The 18,633-nt window shown below is 51.4% G+C and overlaps 1 protein-coding gene across 1 annotated transcript in view; it reads right to left on the reverse strand.

Annotated features, from left to right (window-relative positions):
* The window catches only part of LOC119093398 (nephrin), a 33,486-nt gene that overhangs the window by 4,833 nt on the left and 10,020 nt on the right, over positions 1-18,633 (reverse strand). Inside the window, exons 4-12 of the mRNA XM_037216353.1 lie at positions 10,312-10,466; positions 7,798-7,861; positions 7,716-7,766; positions 5,625-5,755; positions 4,191-4,362; positions 1,487-1,644; positions 547-682; positions 181-356; positions 15-141 (exon numbers count right to left, since the gene is read on the reverse strand). Of these exons, the coding sequence (XP_037072248.1) occupies positions 15-141; positions 181-356; positions 547-682; positions 1,487-1,644; positions 4,191-4,362; positions 5,625-5,755; positions 7,716-7,766; positions 7,798-7,861; positions 10,312-10,466 (1,170 nt within the window). The remainder of the gene's footprint in view (positions 1-14; positions 142-180; positions 357-546; positions 683-1,486; positions 1,645-4,190; positions 4,363-5,624; positions 5,756-7,715; positions 7,767-7,797; positions 7,862-10,311; positions 10,467-18,633) is intronic.

Genomic DNA, 18,633 nt, shown 5'->3' on the forward strand with positions numbered 1-18,633 from the left:
TGAGATTCGCTGACCTGCAGGCTGGTCCGTGCCGCCGCCGCCGCCGCCGCTGCTGCTGCTGATGCGCTTCTCGGCCGCCTTCAGCGTGAAGCCGTCCAGCGTGATGGCTCGGCTGCGTCCGCGGCTGTTGGCCGCGTACAGCTGGAGCCGCAGCTCCAGCCCCGGCGGCAGCTCCAGCACCGCGAAGTGGGGGAAGGGCCGGGTGAGGTTGCGTACCAGCCGCCGGCCAGCCACGTCAAACAGCTCGGCCACGAAGTACTGCGGCAGACCGCCGTCGAAGCCGGCCGCACACTTCACCTCCAGCGAGTCGGACGTCTGGTTGATGACGGTGCAGTTCCGCAACGGCTCCGGAGGACCTGCCGGAGATGATGCCACAGTCGGATAGGGCGAATATTTTACATCTCAAATCTATTTGACACCGGCTATAAGTTAAAGCCCAAATGCGCAAGGACAGATCTAAGCCGATTGCTCTCAATGGTAAATCAAATTGTGAATGAAGCACATCGTTCACAAACATCAGCGGCGCACCATCGCTCTTCCTCTCACCAGCAGGAACAATGTTGAAGACGCAGGGCTTGACCATGGGACCGATGTCGTTCTCCGCCGTACAGAGCAGCGTGCCGTAGTCCAGCTCCGTCTTGGGCGTGTAGGAGGAGCGGCTTTCCAGGCCCCGTGAGACAATCTGAGGACAGATCACCGTGTTCACGAAACGGCTGGGTGCAGCCGTTAATATTGAAACGTTATCGTGTTTCTGCGCTGGAAAGTCACGGCGAAGGTCGTACGAGAAACAACAAGGTGAAAATCATTAATGCAGTAAGAATCGGTGCTTTCCCATGGTGCATTCGGATGGACTCGGTTCTTGCAGGAGTCTTCCACAAACGTTTAAGGGTACGTGGAATCGTGAAGAAGTGTTCGTCATCTCTGGCGCTCAGCAATCCACTGATCACAAGTCGTTTGCGGTTGGTGATTGCAGACAGTGAGGTTGGCTAGGCGCTCTTGCCAACATCAAGTCGACATGACTCTCTCAAGGCGACACACCGCTTGCAAGTGGGGAGATGGATAACACAAAGAGGTGACATGTGCCAGCCTTCCCACCTCACACGATTCCTCTCTTCGCCACCCCTTCTCCCCTCCTCCAACCAGCCAAAAGACTGTGGTGCACAGGCGTCTTATTTCAACCTTGCACTTAAGCCCTCCTTCGTGAGCAGCAGCGGCATTAGCATGGCATCACTTTCTCCAAACTAGGCAAAATCAAAGACGAGACGTATTGACAGTCCTCCAAAGCCGCAATCACATCTCCTTTCAGTACGAGTCGCCGGGCTTCGACCGAACTGACCTGTGAGAATGGCAGGTCAAGCGTCTCTGCCGAGCTGTTAAACTACCACCTGTAGGTGACGTCTGCCGGACTGACCTGTGAGAATGGCAGGTCGAGCGTCTCTGTCGAGCTGTTGAACTGCCACCTAAAGGTGACGTCTGCCGGACTGACCTGTGAGAATGGCAGGTCGAGCGTCTCTGCCGAGCTGTTGAACTGCCACCTAAAGATGACGTCCGCCGGACTGGCCTCCACCTGACATGTGACGCGCGCCGCCTCGTTCCGGGCCCTGCCGTACCGGCTCTTCTGGCCCGACACACACACGGGCGCGTCTGTGGCCAGAGCACGCCGGTCAGTAACCATGGCAGAGGGGGCAATCATAATGGGCAGGAACCACGGCAGCATCCGCGCGGCCTGGACAGTGAACGCCAAGCAAAACATAAGAACGGCGGCGGCGCGGCACGAGGTACGTTCCCACATACGAGGCAAGGGAAGACTTCGGGTCAGTCGATTTCCAATAGCGTTATTTATGAATTAGCGCCATCACGCCACATCTTTAAAACCGCGATCGCTACAGCGTGACAGGCAGCCCACTTAAGGCAGCGATCAGACACATTTGTGAAGGTTTCTTAAGGTCCCTGGTCGCATCAAGTTTTGGTATCACCAAATGACCGTAGATTGATTACTCCCGCATGCCATCACCTCTTTCGACTTACACCGTACGCTGAGAAGCAGTAGTTAAGCTGTGCTCGAAGTGCTAAACCACAGGAGAAAAATTGCTTCTCTTATCTCTAATTTCTAAATTGTGCTATAACGATATCTTCGGAAAACCTTTTCGCCGTGTGGGTCTTTTAAAAAGTCAACTTTTAAATTGTTTAAAGTTCATTAAGTTAACTGCTGATTATGTTTAACACTGATGCTAACTTTTACCAACTTGCAGGTGTAGCTGTCATCCCCAGCAAGGGAAACGAGGGGGGGGGGGAAGCGAAAGTACAGCCCCTTGCCGATTCAGCACCCGAAGTTCCGGAGCAAAAGTTCGGCCTCAGAGCAGTCCGTGATCACCAGCTTTTGCCGGATCGCTTCGCAATATCCCCTGCGGCGGTCCGATCAGCACGGGTCAACCGAGGTCAAACCAAGGGTTCGGCTTCTCTATGTGATGTTGCAGACTGCGGTCGCCCAAAGAGCTTATAACAGCACCACTTCTTCCCAAAGGGAATCTGACCGGGGTGAGTCCATGACTTCTTAAAACTGTAGTCACCTATGACTCCACACTCAAGTTCGTTATATGCGATGGCAGAGTTGGTACACTGTGAAAATGCCGTTCTATAAAACTTTCATGCTGTAATGCTTACTTGTGCCATTTATACATGTATGACACATCATTATATCAGTGCTGCAAATTTAACATGTGCTTTAAAGCTTAACTTGACCTGACTTTGATCGGAATCTACTCGTACAAAACAATCGTCACAGCGTAACTACACTAGTTCATGATAAAGCAGCAATCTGGTCTTTGGTTTTCAAGAATTTGCTCAATGTGGCTTTCACCCCAAAAGCTTTTGGAAATATGTCAGCATTGATGAAGGTTATTACAGAAATACCTGACTTCATTTGGGAGCACTAGGCCATGGTCCTGCGCACGCAGAACCAAGAACTCGTCGCAGAATTAGATTTTCCCCATTTTCCCATGCACATGCTCAAGTATGAGGTCATGGGTCACTTGCCAGTTGTGTTAGATATCTTAAACTTAAAAGCCATGTGTAAAACTTTGCAAAATGAGCTGTCCAAAACTGTGTTACGGTGCACTGTTACGAGGTTCGAGAATTGGTTCGGAACAACGCAGGACATTAACAGCAATCCCTCTTCCTGGAGGGATGTGTGGGTTTTTAAAGATCTGCGTGATTACACCAGCAATGTTTGGACCCTCACGAACGTTCGAGTATTAACATCGACATTCTAGTGGCCTGCGAACCCAAACCACACGCCTCAGTTGGATACTCCAATATTCCGAATGCGATTGATTACCTGTATTGGACGCACATAACATAAAATAGTCTGCCAATTTTGGGTGAGCGTGGAACAAAGGCTATTTGCGGTATAAAGAAGTGATGGTGTATATGGATACAAACATGACTTCTAACGTCAGTAGGTGAGGTCCCATGAGCTATGGTGAACTGTCCAGCTTGTCCGTCACTTTGCCAGGGCCTTCTCAACGATCGTCCGACGAGGACAATAGAACAGGACAGCAGAAGTGCACTGCCAGCGGTCAGGAAGCACCAACTCCTCACTTACCCCCATACCATCCCAGCTTTCTGCGACTTGGCTAGCTTCTGCTCTGTCCCCATCACCACCCCACGCCGCAGAGAGCCTAATTGGACACGTTGTTTTTCGACGCTGGGGCTGGTTTTTGGCAGCGCCGGGCGAACACGCCATCCGGGCCCAGAGTTTGACGACATCGGATTGATGCGGAGGAGTGGCGCGGCCGGGCTCGTTTGTTGGTAATCTGGCAGCGCGCCCGGACGGGAATTAAGGATTCAGTCCGGCCTGCCGGCACAGAACGGGCCGGAGAACACCTAGGCCTGCTCGGCGTCCCCTACGCCTGGTTGTACCGGAGCAGCGTGATGAGCTCCTCCCGACAGTGATCGGTCCAGAGAGAACTACCTGAAATCTGACGTCCCATAACGACCAGAGCGCTGCGACCACGTCCTGCTCTTACGAGAACTCTTACAAACCTCGCCGCTCGATACCTATGGAACCTTAAACGACAGAAAAGTCCTCTTCAGCGCCACTGCCGTCCGCACATCGCACTAATAAAGCCAACTGTGACGCCACGAAGCGCCGCGAGACGTGAGAGCACACCTGACCGCCGCCCACTCACACTTGACGCTGAGGTGGACGAGCCGGCTAACAGCCTCGCCCTCCGGGTTGGCCGCCCGGCACCGGTACGCGCCGGCCGAGCGGCGGCTCAGGTTGCGGATCACCAGGCTGCGCTCGTTGATGCTGACCATGTCGCTGACGCCGGCGCGCGGGCTCGGCCGCACCGGCCTCTCCTGCCGACACGGACGAAAGCGTCTCATGTCAGTGGCTTTGGCTTTCGTTCAGGGCGCAAAGAGCGGAAATAGGTCGCTGACGGTGGGAATGACGCCAGTTCTTTACTTGACTCAGCCATCGTATCGTGAGTAAGTACATTTATTCGTCACACATCAATCTACCCTCCGACAGTCTTCAAAATGCTGAAGGGCTGGTCGACGTCACATGGTTTTCCATCAGCATAGCAACGTCGGTTTTTCACCAAGGATATGTACGAGAACGCATATAGCCCCTGTGCAGTGACAGTGGTTGTCGGCAAGCGCAATGTAAAATTCTGACCGATGAATCGTGAACGACACCGCGCTTTATCATCCCGAAACAGATCCTTCTCTATTCTCCCGCTCGGGGATTTGATAGTCTTTAAAGCCGACGGCCTGGCTCTCTTCATGGGAGGCGTGATCTCCTGATTCGGCCGATACCCGCCTCAAAGGAGGCCTCGTAAGCCGCCAGCCCCGAGGGCTTTATCTTGAGCGGGCGATAAATCTGGCGGGCGTGCGCCTGAACCGGCGCGCAGTGCGTCATCTCCGGCGCGGCGGCTGCGCCGAGTCAGCCGCGCCGGAGCGCTGCGCTCAGCGCGCCGCCGTCCGACGCGCCCAAGCCCCGGGTGAAGCACGACCGCTCGCGGCCGATTCGCGTCCGCCTCAGCGGTGACAGACGGGCGCACCCCGCGGCCGTCTGAGTAAGCCGCGGCACAGGAGCGGGCTGGAGACACGGGGCGGTGGGCGACCGCTGCCAGCGACGTACCCGGGGCACAGGGGACGGGTCATGACCACGAGTGCTGCGGGACAGGACTATCGCGAAGGACCAGGCAGTCATTTGCGAGGCAGTGGTACCAAATTGTATCCCATACCCATACCTTTTAAGACATGGCTTACCTTTGCGTAAGACTCGAGCTCCCCGGTCTCCATGCAGAGGAATCATATTATGATATCGCAGCGCACCCTAAACCATTCAAAACATCGAATAGGATGGACATGCTATATTCCACTGAATCCCAGCTGATGCGATTGCAACATTGTCAGATCCACAACCGAGCTGTGGGCTGTTTTGACGCGCTTTCAGATGCGATTTTTAGCTTCCAAATACTTGCACACATCTCTGTGAATACCTGCTCGCATGCTGGGACCAGACAACGCTGTAGACGATTGGGCCGTGCCGACCATTCTCACGTTATGTGACCAGACAATGCTGTAGACGATTGGGCCGTGCCGGCTATTCTCACGTTATGTGACCAGACGGTGCTGTAGACGGCCGGGTTGGCCCGGACGTTGCACTCGAAGTAGACGTCGGCACCCTCCCGGATGTTCTCGGCGTCCAGTGCATTACCGAGCCGCAAACTGATGATGGGCGGGACTGGAACAGGACCGGGCGTCACCCTCAGCCGCACACCGACGCACGGCGCTCCTCGCAGGGCGGCCAGCTCACCCGCGGGCCCGGCTCACAGGGCGGCCAGCTCACCCGCGGGCCCGGCTCACAGGGCGGCCAGCTCACCCGCGGGCCCGGCTCACAGGGCGGCCAGTTCACCCGCGGGCCCGGCTCACAGGGCGGCCAGTTCACCCACGGGCCCGGCTCACAGGGCGGCCAGCCACCCACGGGCCCGGCTCACAGGGCGGCCAGCTCACCCACGGGCCCGGCTCACAGGGCGGCCAGCTCACCCACGGGCCCGGCTCACAGGGCGGCCGGCTCACCCACGGGCCCGGCTCACAGGGCGGCCAGCTCACCCACGGGCCCGGCTCACAGGGCGGCCAGCTCACCCAGGGCCCGGCTCACAGGGCGGCCAGCTCACCCACGGGCCCGGCTCACAGGGCGGCCAGCTCACCCACGGGCCCGGCTCACAGGGCGGCCAGCTCACCCACGGGCCCGGCTCACAGGGCGGCCAGTTCACCCACGGGCCCGGCTCACAGGGCGGCCAGTTCACGGGCCCGGCTCACAGGGCGCCAGCTCACCACGGGCCCGGCTCACAGGGCGGCCAGCTCACCCACGGGCCCGGCTCACAGGGCGGCCAGCTCACCCACGGGCCCGGCTCACAGGGCGGCCGGCTCACCCGCGGGCCCGGCTCACAGGGCGGCCGGCTCACCCGCGGGCCCGGCTCACAGGGCGGCCGGCTCACCCGCGGGCCCGGCTCACAGGGCGGCCGGCTCACCCGCGGGCCCGCGGGTGAGCTACAAGCGGCTGTCACGAGTTTGTACGCCTTTGGTCTGAAATCAATTGGTTTGGAAGCGTTAAAGGTTTCTGGTTAATCTATATGTGCCAAAATCGAAGAAATTTGACAATAGGATATGGCAGATGCCCCCGGAAAATTTGGTAATAGGATATGGCAGATGCCTCAGGAAAATCTGACAATAGGATGTTGCAAATGCCTCCGGAAAATTTGGCAATAGGATATGGCAGATACCCCAGAGAAAAGGCATGCGGACCATCTTGTTCCAAACAATTGATCATGAAGCTGGCCAATCAGTTCTGCACTATGAATACACGTAACAAGCCCGACAGGACCCGCTTGCGACAATGCTGCAGGGTTATGGGAAATCATCTCCCGCATCCAGTTTAAACAGAAACATGCGCCTGTTGGTGGAAAGGAGCCGCGTTGACAGTGTTATACCATAACAATCCAGTAGTGAGAAATGTGGTAGACCACTCTACGAAGCGAGCGCGTCGTGACAACCCGAGGTCCGGCATGGCTGTATGTCACCCGAACTTCTAGATCGGGCACGACGTCCGACATCAGTTGAGGCAGACGAGTTTCAACAGCATTCACAAGGCGAGCTAATACATTGACCCACATTCGTTTCGCTGAAGGATGTGCTATTGGTATCTGCAAGCGACTCGCCGAGCGTTGGCACTGCTGCAATCATTTTAATGCGTCCAGTAGGGGCGGGCCAGTCCCACAATAGCCAGACGCGTCCTGCATCAAAAACACGATGGAGATATACGGTTCCATATCAGCGAGGGAGTGCAATACAAAGGAGCATTGTGCACGGCTGGTGGCTCGCTGTCGAACGGGCCAGCTAATCTGTATTTGTCGGCGTGTTCAGATCTGGAAACTGCTCTGGTTGATCGTCACTTCGAGACGTGCAAGGCTGCCTGTACAGCTAATCTGGAGAGCGTAAACACATGCTCGATCCTGCCACGGGAACTCTGATTAGGGAACTCAAACGCTCCGAGAGAGTGATACCGATATAAGCCGACATACGTCATGCTAGGAAGGAGGTATTCAGCAACTCTTACATGAGCAAATGTACTTGGACTGAATTTCACCTTCTGTCTGTCATGGGCCGAGGTTTCTGTGTTAATAGATTCGTGAGGCACTTACACCTGACGTTGAGCAGCCTCTTATCCTCGATCGTGCCGCCCGAGACCAGGCTGTTCTCCGCTCCTGCACGTGATCTCTCTGCCGTTGTCGGTGGGGCGCGGCTTGAAGGGCAGCGTGCTGCTGGTGATGTTGCCCAGTCCGGACTCCTGCCGAGGCCCACAGCTGGTAATCATCGCGCCAGGGCTGCTCGATTCCGAGATTATAGCTTGTTTGATGAGTTGACGGCAATCGCCTGATAGTGATGAATTGCCCGTCGGAAAATAACGCAATATGGCGCGAATGAGCAAAACGTGAGCTCAAGAAGTGTCACCGGCACCGTAAGCGACCACCGTCAACTAATAACCTCTCGTTGAGTGGGCACCGGCAGACACGGATCGCACAGAACAGCTGTGCTGCAGCGATAAGGAGCTGCAGATTCGGGCTCTTTGGTAGCATCTATGTAGAATAAGGGCTATCCATACATAACAAGACACGCTCCCAATAACGCGCTCACTAATATGTCGCTACGGAAGCTCCCATGCACTTGATGCATTGTCGCACCAACATCGCCTGAATTATTTCACTTATGCAAAATCAACAGAATGTTACGGCTCGAGCCCAAGGAACACTCGACACGACCTCTTCAGCTTCAGGAATAACAGCGAAAGAGGGCACTTAGGCGTCCTTTTTTCCTACACGGAAAAACCTCATCAACCCGTTTTTCTGGGTGCAAGGTCCAAACTGTATTGACCGGGCTGACGGCCACTGCATCCTACATGGTTGGGAGGACCATTGGGTTTATAAAGGATACAGCCTGACACGTCGCAACGACCGTTTGACATGACTTTCAATGACAAGATAACACCGAAATGCGGGCTTTTGCTGGCTGTTTTGTAACATCTTACATAAATGGATCAATACGAAATAGCATGCATATTTCTACATCCGCAGGCGAGCCGAGGGAGGTTTGCAGCTGTCTGGAGCGGTTTAATCTGGCGGTGAATAACCACACCGCAAAATTACACACCCCGCTGACCGTCCGCGGCCTGTTTTGGCCATGAAGCGGGGATAGGTGTCTGAGACACGAGAATTGATGAAGTATTTTTCAGGTGGGGCCGAAATGTGCGTTATAAGCTTCCTTGCCTGCACGCGGAGCCTAAGGGCAGCGTTTCAAAATGCTTTGATCAATATTCGGAGTCAGTCAAAGAGTAGACTGCGGAAAAGCGCCCCGTCTACGTACTATATTACAGTTCATTGACAAGTTCCCACGTGATGGAGGAAAGCATTGTAAAATATTGTAACCAGCATTTTAAGCTCAAATGCAGAAGTGGATGGCCACATCTCGCGCTGGCGAGCCGATAAGAAAAATTAATGGTGCTTATCGCATGTGGATAGCTGGGCCACGGAATGGAATGGTTCCCGTTTCTGTTCATTTCGCCTACTTGAGCTCGACAGACCAATGCGGTTCAGCTGACGCCAGTCTTATCGCGTCACAAGACTGATGATGGAGCCAGCCAGCCTCCATCCCAGCTGATAAATATGGGCTATGTGCACCAGCCAGGCCGACACACTCGGGGAGCGAAACAATGCAGGGTAAAAGGCTGGTATGCCGCGGTACTGCCGTTGTGCCGGGCTGCACCTTGGTCCACATTCAATATTATGACTGTTAAACGCAGCATTGCAGCAGTCAGGCAAAATAACGATAAGCGGCTGCGGAAATACAAATGGTGAAAGAGATGATGGGACTAAAGCCATTTTCAAGACAATTTTTTATGCGTCACTATGTAGTTGACGATAAACCTTCATGGAAAAGGAAATGCGGGCCTTCGCTGGCCGTTTTGTGACATCTTACAGAACTGGATCAAAACGAAATAGCCTGCATATTTTACGTCCGTAACTGGTGTCGTTAGCATTACTTAAACTGCTTGAAGCTACCTGTGATAAATTGATGCTAAAATTGCAACACATGCAACAGTTAATATAAAATTTGCTAATCGGGCCGGAAGCAGAAAGGAAATGCGAATATTGGCTCGGATTTTGTACGGGATCCAAAAATCGAACGCTTATGTAGCTGCTATGTTTTCCCATCATTGAACACTGGGGCTTAGAATTTATCAACAACATCCTGTGAACGGGAAGCACGCCTTGCTACACCACAAACCATACCACCACACCTAGTTACACCACAAACCATACCACCACACCTAGTTACACCACACACTATACCACCACACCTGGTTACACCACACACCATACCACACCTGATCAAACACGCGCTGGAGTCCTATAGCACAACGTGCCGAGATGGTGTGTTCGAAACACAGCGGAGACCAGCGAGCGTCGGGAGGCGTGGCATGCAGCGGAGACCAGCGAGCGTCGGGAGGCGTGGCATGCAGTAGAGACCAGCGAGCGTCGGCAGGCGTGGCATGCAGCGGAGACCAGCGAGCGTCGGCAGGCATGGCATGCAGCGGAGACCAGCGAGCGTCGGCAGGCGTGGCATGCAGCGGAGACCAGCGAGCGTCGGCAGGCGTGGCATGCAGCGGAGACCAGCGAGCGTCGGCAGCCGTGGCATGCAGCGGAGACCAGCGAGCGTCGGGAGGCGTGGCATGCAACCCACCGTGAGCTGGGCTCCCAGAACGCGCCGGTCTTGAACCCACCAGGAGATGTTGGCCGGCGGTCTGGAGCCGTACGTGCGGCACACGAGCGCGTACAGCATGCCCGACTGCATAGACGCCCTGGACGAGCCAAGAATCTCCACATCCAGCGGCCGGACTGGAACGGAACGACACGAGCTGAGTAGAGACTGAAGCGACCAGACACCTCCCAAAGGCTTGGCCAGAGAAGCTTGGCTGGAGCCACCAGCTGCAATCTGCAAAAGCTCTACAGATGTCAATCACATCACGCCGTTTGTGCTATCGTGTTCACAAGATGCTCCGGTGCCAGCTACGCAGAATTGACGAAGTCAGCGGGCGTCGCGGCTGTGCGACACATCATGTCGCGAGGGAAGGACCTCGCAGGGAATCGAGCCCCGTACCGCCGGTTTCTAAGATGCACAGCTTAACCACCTAGCCGTCGTACCCCTGACGAGGGATGCCTTCACGTGGTGAAAGCACTGATGCGAAAAGCCACCACAGTTTTGGAGACACCAGTCACAGATTGGGATTCACTGGTCAGTGCGAGATTGAGCCTCTGCCAGAATAATAACTGAGATCGAATGAAAAGAGAAGAGAATGTCTACAGCATGAACATGCTTTCCGATAGTATAGTGGGCCAAAACGGGTTGCAAGGTCCCAGTTAAAAATTTGAAATAACTTTACGTCAGACGAAAGAAAACTCATACGCCATACGATTTAAATAAAGGGCGTGGCAGCGACATAAAAATTGAGTTATTCGTATTTCAATTTGAGCCGGCGCTGCACAAATAGTGTTCCGTTGAAGTAACCGGTAAGGGACGGCGGATGCTCGCAATCAAACCTAAGTGACAACAGCTATGGAATTTTTGATGCCAGTGCCTTTCATGCCATTTCCTATCTTCAAGTTCTCAAGTTCATTCAGAGCTCTTGAGATACAAGAAAAGGCTGACAGTGCCAAAAAACAAATCCGGTTCCTGAAGAGGTTATCAGCAGTGGAGTATACATACGTCCTGTACAAATATCCCAGGCTTACAACTGAACGCATCCTTTATATGCATTGAAATATAGTTAGCTGTTAGCGAAAGATGACGCAAACATACACTACAAACCGACGGGAGCGAAAATTGACGGGCGGCCACAGCTTTTATTCTGTGCAGGCAAGGAGAGGTTGTGTGCTCGAGAATATTGCGTTCGAGGTTCCGAGCCGCACTCCTTTCTTCTGCCTACGTCCTTCGGCGTTTCAAGCCCTTAGCATGTCACGGTCCGCTGACCAGCGCCCACAGTCCGCTGACCCATGCCCCATCACTGGCATATCTTATGGCATAGTCAATGCATCTTAGATCTGTCGGTGCGTCCGCCCAACACGGGTTTGACGCTGTGACGAGATGGGTGGGATTGTGAGCCGAGGCTGCTGGGCGTGTATACCCGCTCCCACTGCCCAACACTATAACTGGAAGTAGCTTGTGATGGGTGTTGCAAGTGTTCCGCACCTACAAATTTCCGCCATTTGCGCGTGGAAATGGTTGGGTTTAGCGCGTAGCACAGCACAGGTCCGATGGGTGAGCCTACTGGCCTGATGGGAGCCGGTCCGAGGGTGCAGCTCGTTTGTAGCCGATCGCGGCCATCAGCAGCTTTTTAGTCACATTGGAGGCGTTCACGGGCTGGATTTCCGATTAAGAGATTATGTTTAACGCGTTATTCCCCCCCAAAAGGTTTCTGAGGCACACGTTACACAAGAAACGGTTGTGAGGTGGCCCCAAATAGGGGGCCACTGTTATCGTCGCTGAGCCGAATCGTGGACCGCTGTTATCGTCGCTGCCCCGCATTGTGGGTCGTGTGTGCTGAAGATCCTCGAACACGTAACCCCTCCGTGTCCGTGCAGAAAACGACCACGACCACTTGTCAATTCGATTTGTGTGAATGCAAGTTTGGGTTATTTTCTGCTCACAACTGATTATATTCCAATGCACATGAAGTTCGCTGCACCCAGTAAGCCTTCCAGCATGAGACTTAAGAATGACCAATCACATTATTACTCGAGAAAAAACTTCGCAACATGTCATACTTAAACGGAGTGTTCTACATTTGTATGGGGGCTGAAACTCAAATAGCCATCTTGAAGATCATTCGGTGCAGTTCAGAGCCCTGCCATTCTTAAGACCTAAACCACTTTAGTTTCTAAGCTGCACGCCCGCGAAGATATGCAGGCTAATTCGGGAGACTATTTCGAAGTCACCCGGGAATCCATGATGCCATGATAACGCCATTCAACTTCTGCCATTCCGCTGGTCATGGGGTTATCAAAGCCAAGAAAAGAGTGAACTGTCGAGTTGTTCATATCTGGCGTTCGTGAGCTGGCTTCCAGATATAACGGCCGTTAATTGGCTCCCACTCGAAGTTGTGCAAGGGAAGATGACGAACTCAAACGATGACGTATTGACGAGCATATTGACTGATAAGATAGATTGTGTTGTCTAGAGTAGCGTTTTCCACTACAAAGTATACCAATAGTTATCAGAGAGCTCAATTCACCTCTCGCGCTTGCTTCAATATCTTAAAATGTAGAGAATTCTCTTTAATGGAGGGATAACCATCCTCAGTTTGCCATTGTATGCATGTGCTTGACATCCCAAATATCTCCAAATGTGAGCCTCTGGCAATAAACCGGTGGCACCCATCTGTTGCATTCTACCATAACAAAGCGCAGGATTACTTGAGTGGAAGTGTTGTGCACCAGAGCACCCTCTCTCCTCTCTCTCTCCCTCTGTTGTTTTTAGTGGAAAATCAATTTGCATCTTGTTGTGAAACAAAGGCATCAGCTTGTATTCCAAAGCATCAGCGTGTATCGAATTAGCCACCACTGTGTATCGACTCAGCAAACTTTTACAAACTTTGGCCAGAACGACTCCTTGGGGATTCCGATATCCTACCATATCTTCTGAAATGGAACCTGCAAAACAATGTGTTTTCTTACTCTAAGCATCATCTGTAGCAATTTTGTGGGAAGTTAAAGGCGTATGCGAATGCTACTTCGGTAAATAAAACAACCAACATCTTGTCACAGAAAGTCAAACTTGATGCAGAATTAATTATGTTGTCACAAAAAATTGCTGACAATCAAACTTTTCCCCTGCCTTGACACTGTTTTTGGGCTTGTTCTCTACTCGGAAAACAGAAGGTGAAAGGAAATAATCCTTACTAGTGGCACCGTTGGCCAAGTGTGTTTTCTATGGACTACCACACAATATTCAGCTTCATCAGCCTAGCCCGGCCCAGCGGTCGCGTTTTTAAGACTCCACAGCTACCGATTGCAAGTTAATACGGTGGTGAGCATTAGGAAGCCTGACTGTTGAACAACTATACCGTGTTAATTTTTAGTAAATTTGCATGAAATCGGTCGGATGACACGAGTGTTCATGCAAATCTCTCATATCTCTACGATGTCACATTCCTTATCGATCATTATGAAAAACGCAAAGCTTTCAACTTGAGACAGAGCCTGAAGCACAGGGTTTAAAACTGGGTCAAGGCCTCGGCAACCGAGCGTCGCAGCGAGACGACACAAATATCTTTACGGAGGAGAAAGAGGACAACCGCATAGGCGAAAGCGTGATGCGATGTGTACAGATGGTTACGCTGCCTAGTGCCCTAACTTTTGGTTCCCCTGTTGTGGAGGGCTTTTAAGTTCGCATATCAGATCTCAGGAACCAGAGCGGATGAAGACGTGAGAAACTGCACGGTGTGGAAAATGCACAGAATTCAACTTGTTGAATGTTCTCAAAACCATCAAGCTCATAGGTTTGATGGCTTTGTGTGGCCAGTGATCGACAGAGAAGTGGCCAATGTCAGCTTTCCCGAAACCGATCTCAAATATAATAAACTGTGACTTGAGCCTGTTGCTGGCCCATGGAACCGCTCAGACCGTAGCGCTTCTTATTGGTAACAATGTGAACATATGCTATTTTTGCGACAATTTACCCACTTTCTGGATCACTCTGAAATTGCAAGAGCTGCAAATAACTGCGAAATCCTTGATTTTTTTCGATGGAATCTACCGAGCCTGACTACATCTATGGCACCATACCTAAAGTAAATTACGCGTGGACTATAAAGTGAAGCTGTAGTCCTCTGATACTCCGCCCGCCAACCGGTTTTGGCTATTTTTCTGCTCGTCGCAAGTGACATTCTTCAAATGCCTTCACCCGTCCCTCTCTGAGAAAGATCTGTTGCAGGGTTGTGACTACAGGCAGTATGCGCGTAAACAGAAATATAAGCGGTGCGCATAACACAAATTCTGTTTCAGTGAACAGCCTGCTTGCCAAATTTCATTAAGGTAGACGTTTCGATAGCCTTGAAGTAGATGGCTGTCGACAATTACCAAAGCTTGACTAACTCACTACACTCAGCAACTTTTTGTACGCTGTCTACATCAGAACTGACAAGTTCCCGTCTGAGATCGTCCCCTTTGCCACACACCGCGCAAGGCACTCTGTTGGTAGAACAAAGTTACTGGCCCTTCCATCAGACAGCATTTCTGACTCTTGTAAGTTAAGCCATTTTAAACATACACGCCAAAGCACACACCATAAAACACGGCAGTCAAAGTAGATTGTGTTAGATGCAATGCATTGTCGATCAGACCGCTTACAAAGCGAGCCGGTACATGAGTAAAACAAAGGAAAACAAAAATCAAAACAAAAGCGATGCATATGCCGGCCTCTCCAGTTCCACATGCAGCCTATTCCACATGCTGGCCGAGAAGCAGCCAAGGGTGTGCTCTGCGGCATCAGTTTGTACTTTGTGCAAGTGAAGCTTGCCGCCTAATGTCACGATACGTTTCCGGAGTAACATATGAGGGTACGTTTCCGTTCGTCATTATCTCTATTTCCTGATTGGTAAAGACCAACTGTCTTCGCAAATGGCGCTAATAAAGACCAGGACTTGGCTATTTCCAGGCACAGTGGAGCATCAATTTAAGCGGTTTGAATTAAGAATGTCCGTTAGCCATTTATTCAAATTGGCGACATAGTAATGCTATACAAGCCCATTTATAGGCCAAGCGCGAACAGGTAAGGTATCAGCAACATAACCGTGCTCACCATCGCCTGGCGCTGGAACTTGTCAGGACAAATTGCATGGCAAGCGATCGGCGAACATAACGGTAAATAGTGATGAGCGTTTTCGCCGGTCCTGGCTTGGCTACTCAGGTCACAATTCCATTCAGTTGAAATGAGCCCTCCATCAACAGCCGTGGGAGGCAAATACGGCTGAACCATGCTCTTCCAGAAACACGCGCTGTGGTTTATTTATATAGTCATCAGAATTGCGGGATATTTCTGATCGTTAGCTTCAACTTTCTGCTGGGTATTCATCGTCGTGGCATAGACTGATGCTCAGTGAAAGGCATGCTCCAAAGGTTTGGTTTGCTTATGTTATAGAATAAATTTTACAGTGCTTGCAATATCGTTACGAAAGTGCACAATGCATCACGTGCGCGCTGCTTTTCAAAACTTCATAGCACATCACCGGCGATGGGGTGGTTTTGGCTTTTTTTCCTCTTGTCGCAGGCACATTAAAACAAATATATCCGTTCCTCCCTCCCGAGAATGATCCGGTGGACAAACGTGCTGCGTAATGTGAAGCCTGCTTACTTCAAGGTACTGACACTGGTAGTTTGCCTGTGCGAAGTAAAAGACAACTGATTTTTTGACACCCCGATGCATATTACAGTTAATGTTGATCTCTCCACCCGCAAGGATCACAAAACATTTGAAGGGTGTACTACAGGTTTGTCATGAGCAGGGGCGTGGCCGTGGGGGGACCGGGCGCGTGCCCCCTATCATGTATTTTGTATGCATGATATGCATGCAAAGAAAGGTCGACTAATAGAAGATTGCTATAGAATCGTTGAGAAAATCACTACATTTAATCGTTTAATGCAACTACGTTAAATCAGCAGATTGAAAACACACGATGATGCACGCCACGCAAGCGATCTGGCACGCTTGCAGTGGGGATAAAGGGAGTCTTGCAATAAACAATTATGAGTTGTGCCACCCATTGTAAAAACCTGTACACACCGATGGTCACGAATAAGGTAGCAGAGACAAGCAAGTAAGACCCGGACCATGACACTGAAGACTGGCGCTTAAATGTAGACCGCTCACTTAAAACATATACTTAAGCTTTATCAAAATCCATGAAGAAAACAAAGTCCAAAAGAAACATGCCTCTGTGTATTTACCTTTTCCTGAGGGGGGTTTGGCAATACCTTGCATGTTTCTTATACACATAAAATATTGAGTTGGCAGCTTACTCAAGTTAGCTTGAGTAAGTCCAGGGACGCACATATTCCATCCAGCAACCTTTATGAACGAGCGGCGCTGGACGGATGGATTACCGCCTCTACCCAGTCTTCTATAGCGCGCTCGCAGTGATACACAATCAGCGGCACTTTGCTAAGTTAATTGCTGTACGCTAAGCTCCCGGAGATGGTCTGAAGTAGCAATTACGGTGTCCAAGGCGACTTCCATGGCTTAATTCAGCATCGAGATGGCAAGGGATATTGCGGAAGGCCCTGCAGTCTGTAAGCTGTAAGGGCTGCATGGGTTGCAGATGTGGCAACTGGGGCATAAACCTTGCTACTGCCTAACATTTGTCTGCGTTTGCAGGCATAATATCAATCATTGCCCTACAGCGTGTGATTTTATTTTTGAGGAAATGACGCAGGCTGCGATTGAGGGCTGTCTTACAATACCAAGGGTTTTATGCATGCTTTTGATGGGATGATTTCATTGGTACGATTATGTAACGCTAAGCACGTCCGTGAACATAACATAGGTATTAATGTGAAACATTGGAGAGTGATAGCAGTTTTAAAATTTCCTCTTGCTTGTTCTAGAAATGGTAGCAGTTCAATCGAACAATAATCACCACCCTCTGCTTCGTTAATAGAAAGCCTGCTGAACTCCAGGGATTATCGTAAAGTTACGCTGAATGGCCCTTGTTAAGCAGGGCTATCATATCAAACTGGTGGTCCATTTATAATCCCAAGAGCTATTGTGCGTACTTATGGTGAAGAGCGCCGGTGCGTGGGTGGGGTCGACCGTACACCGATTTTTCAAGGTGGCTGAACCAGCAACAGGATCTGCACGCGCACTTGCGCAAAACGAGAGCTCCGTCTGTCGCCCATCCCTGTAGCTCCGCTGGTTAGAACTCCAGCCGTTGTATTCACCCGCGGCGGAGCATCGGTGCAGGCAGAACCTTAGAAAGGGGGGCGAGGGGAGGGCACAGGGTCGACAAAAGGCCTCCTAATGAAAGAGCCTCCTCCTTGCAAAAAATAATCGGACACAGCCCACTTGATTTCGAGGGGGCACAATTTTCTTGATTTGATTTATGTTTGTAACTTTTTTACTTGAGTAGACGCCAGAAACTACGGGAAGATGCATTTATGTTCGTATCTTCATGTTAGTAAACTAAAGAGCGCGGCGTCACATCGTTGCACGGAATATGTCGCTGATTCAGTTCATTTTAAAGCAGTCCAGCCTGGTCTTTTTAAACTAACAGAACTCAGAAGCTTTGCCAGAACCTGATTTAGGTTATACAAATACATCGAGAACCACGTGAACGTAGATTGTAAATTAGAATGTGGTGATCAAGTGTGTTAAGATAGACATCACTGTCCTTGCTCCCGAGATTGCGAGCGCTGAGGCTCAAACTTTATTCATGCAATTCGTTTCGCGAGTATATTCTGCAAATGTGTGGGCTTTCTCAGGCAAAGATTGCTGCTTTTTAAATATATGAACTCATTTCGATACACTCTTTTTAAAACTAATGAGACCTCTTACACTTCTTTCCGGGCAAGGGCCGCATGGGTAGTACATTAGGGGCCATATTATTGTTCCCGGCCAAATGGAGAAGGGTCATCCGTCCCACCGCAGGTTGCCTGCTGGCTGCCATTCTGGCGGGACGCACACGGTGAGGGCTATCTGGTCGTCTGGAGGCCCTTAAGGGATACACAATAACGTGATTCTTTACCTGATGTGGAGGTCTTCTGACTCGGGCAGTTAACTCCAGATCGACGCAGGAGCCTTCATTGACGTAGCAGGATTTCCTATTGCTGCAATGGGTCCAATAATTGACACGGATACTCCACTTCGGCCGTTCGCTGAGATGGAACGGAGGGGACTCGTTCCGTACTGGGGCTTTAACTTACGCAGGGCCCTTTTATTGCCTCATTATGGGCTCCCACCATAAGCTCCCATATCTCTTTTCATTGGCAGCGGGCCCAGACCAACGCAAGAGGT

The sequence above is a fragment of the Pollicipes pollicipes genome, unplaced genomic scaffold (genome assembly GCF_011947565.3).
Source record: "Pollicipes pollicipes isolate AB1234 unplaced genomic scaffold, Ppol_2.1 Scaffold_4002;HRSCAF=4701_pilon_pilon_pilon, whole genome shotgun sequence".
Classification (NCBI taxonomy): domain Eukaryota; kingdom Metazoa; phylum Arthropoda; class Thecostraca; order Pollicipedomorpha; family Pollicipedidae; genus Pollicipes; species Pollicipes pollicipes.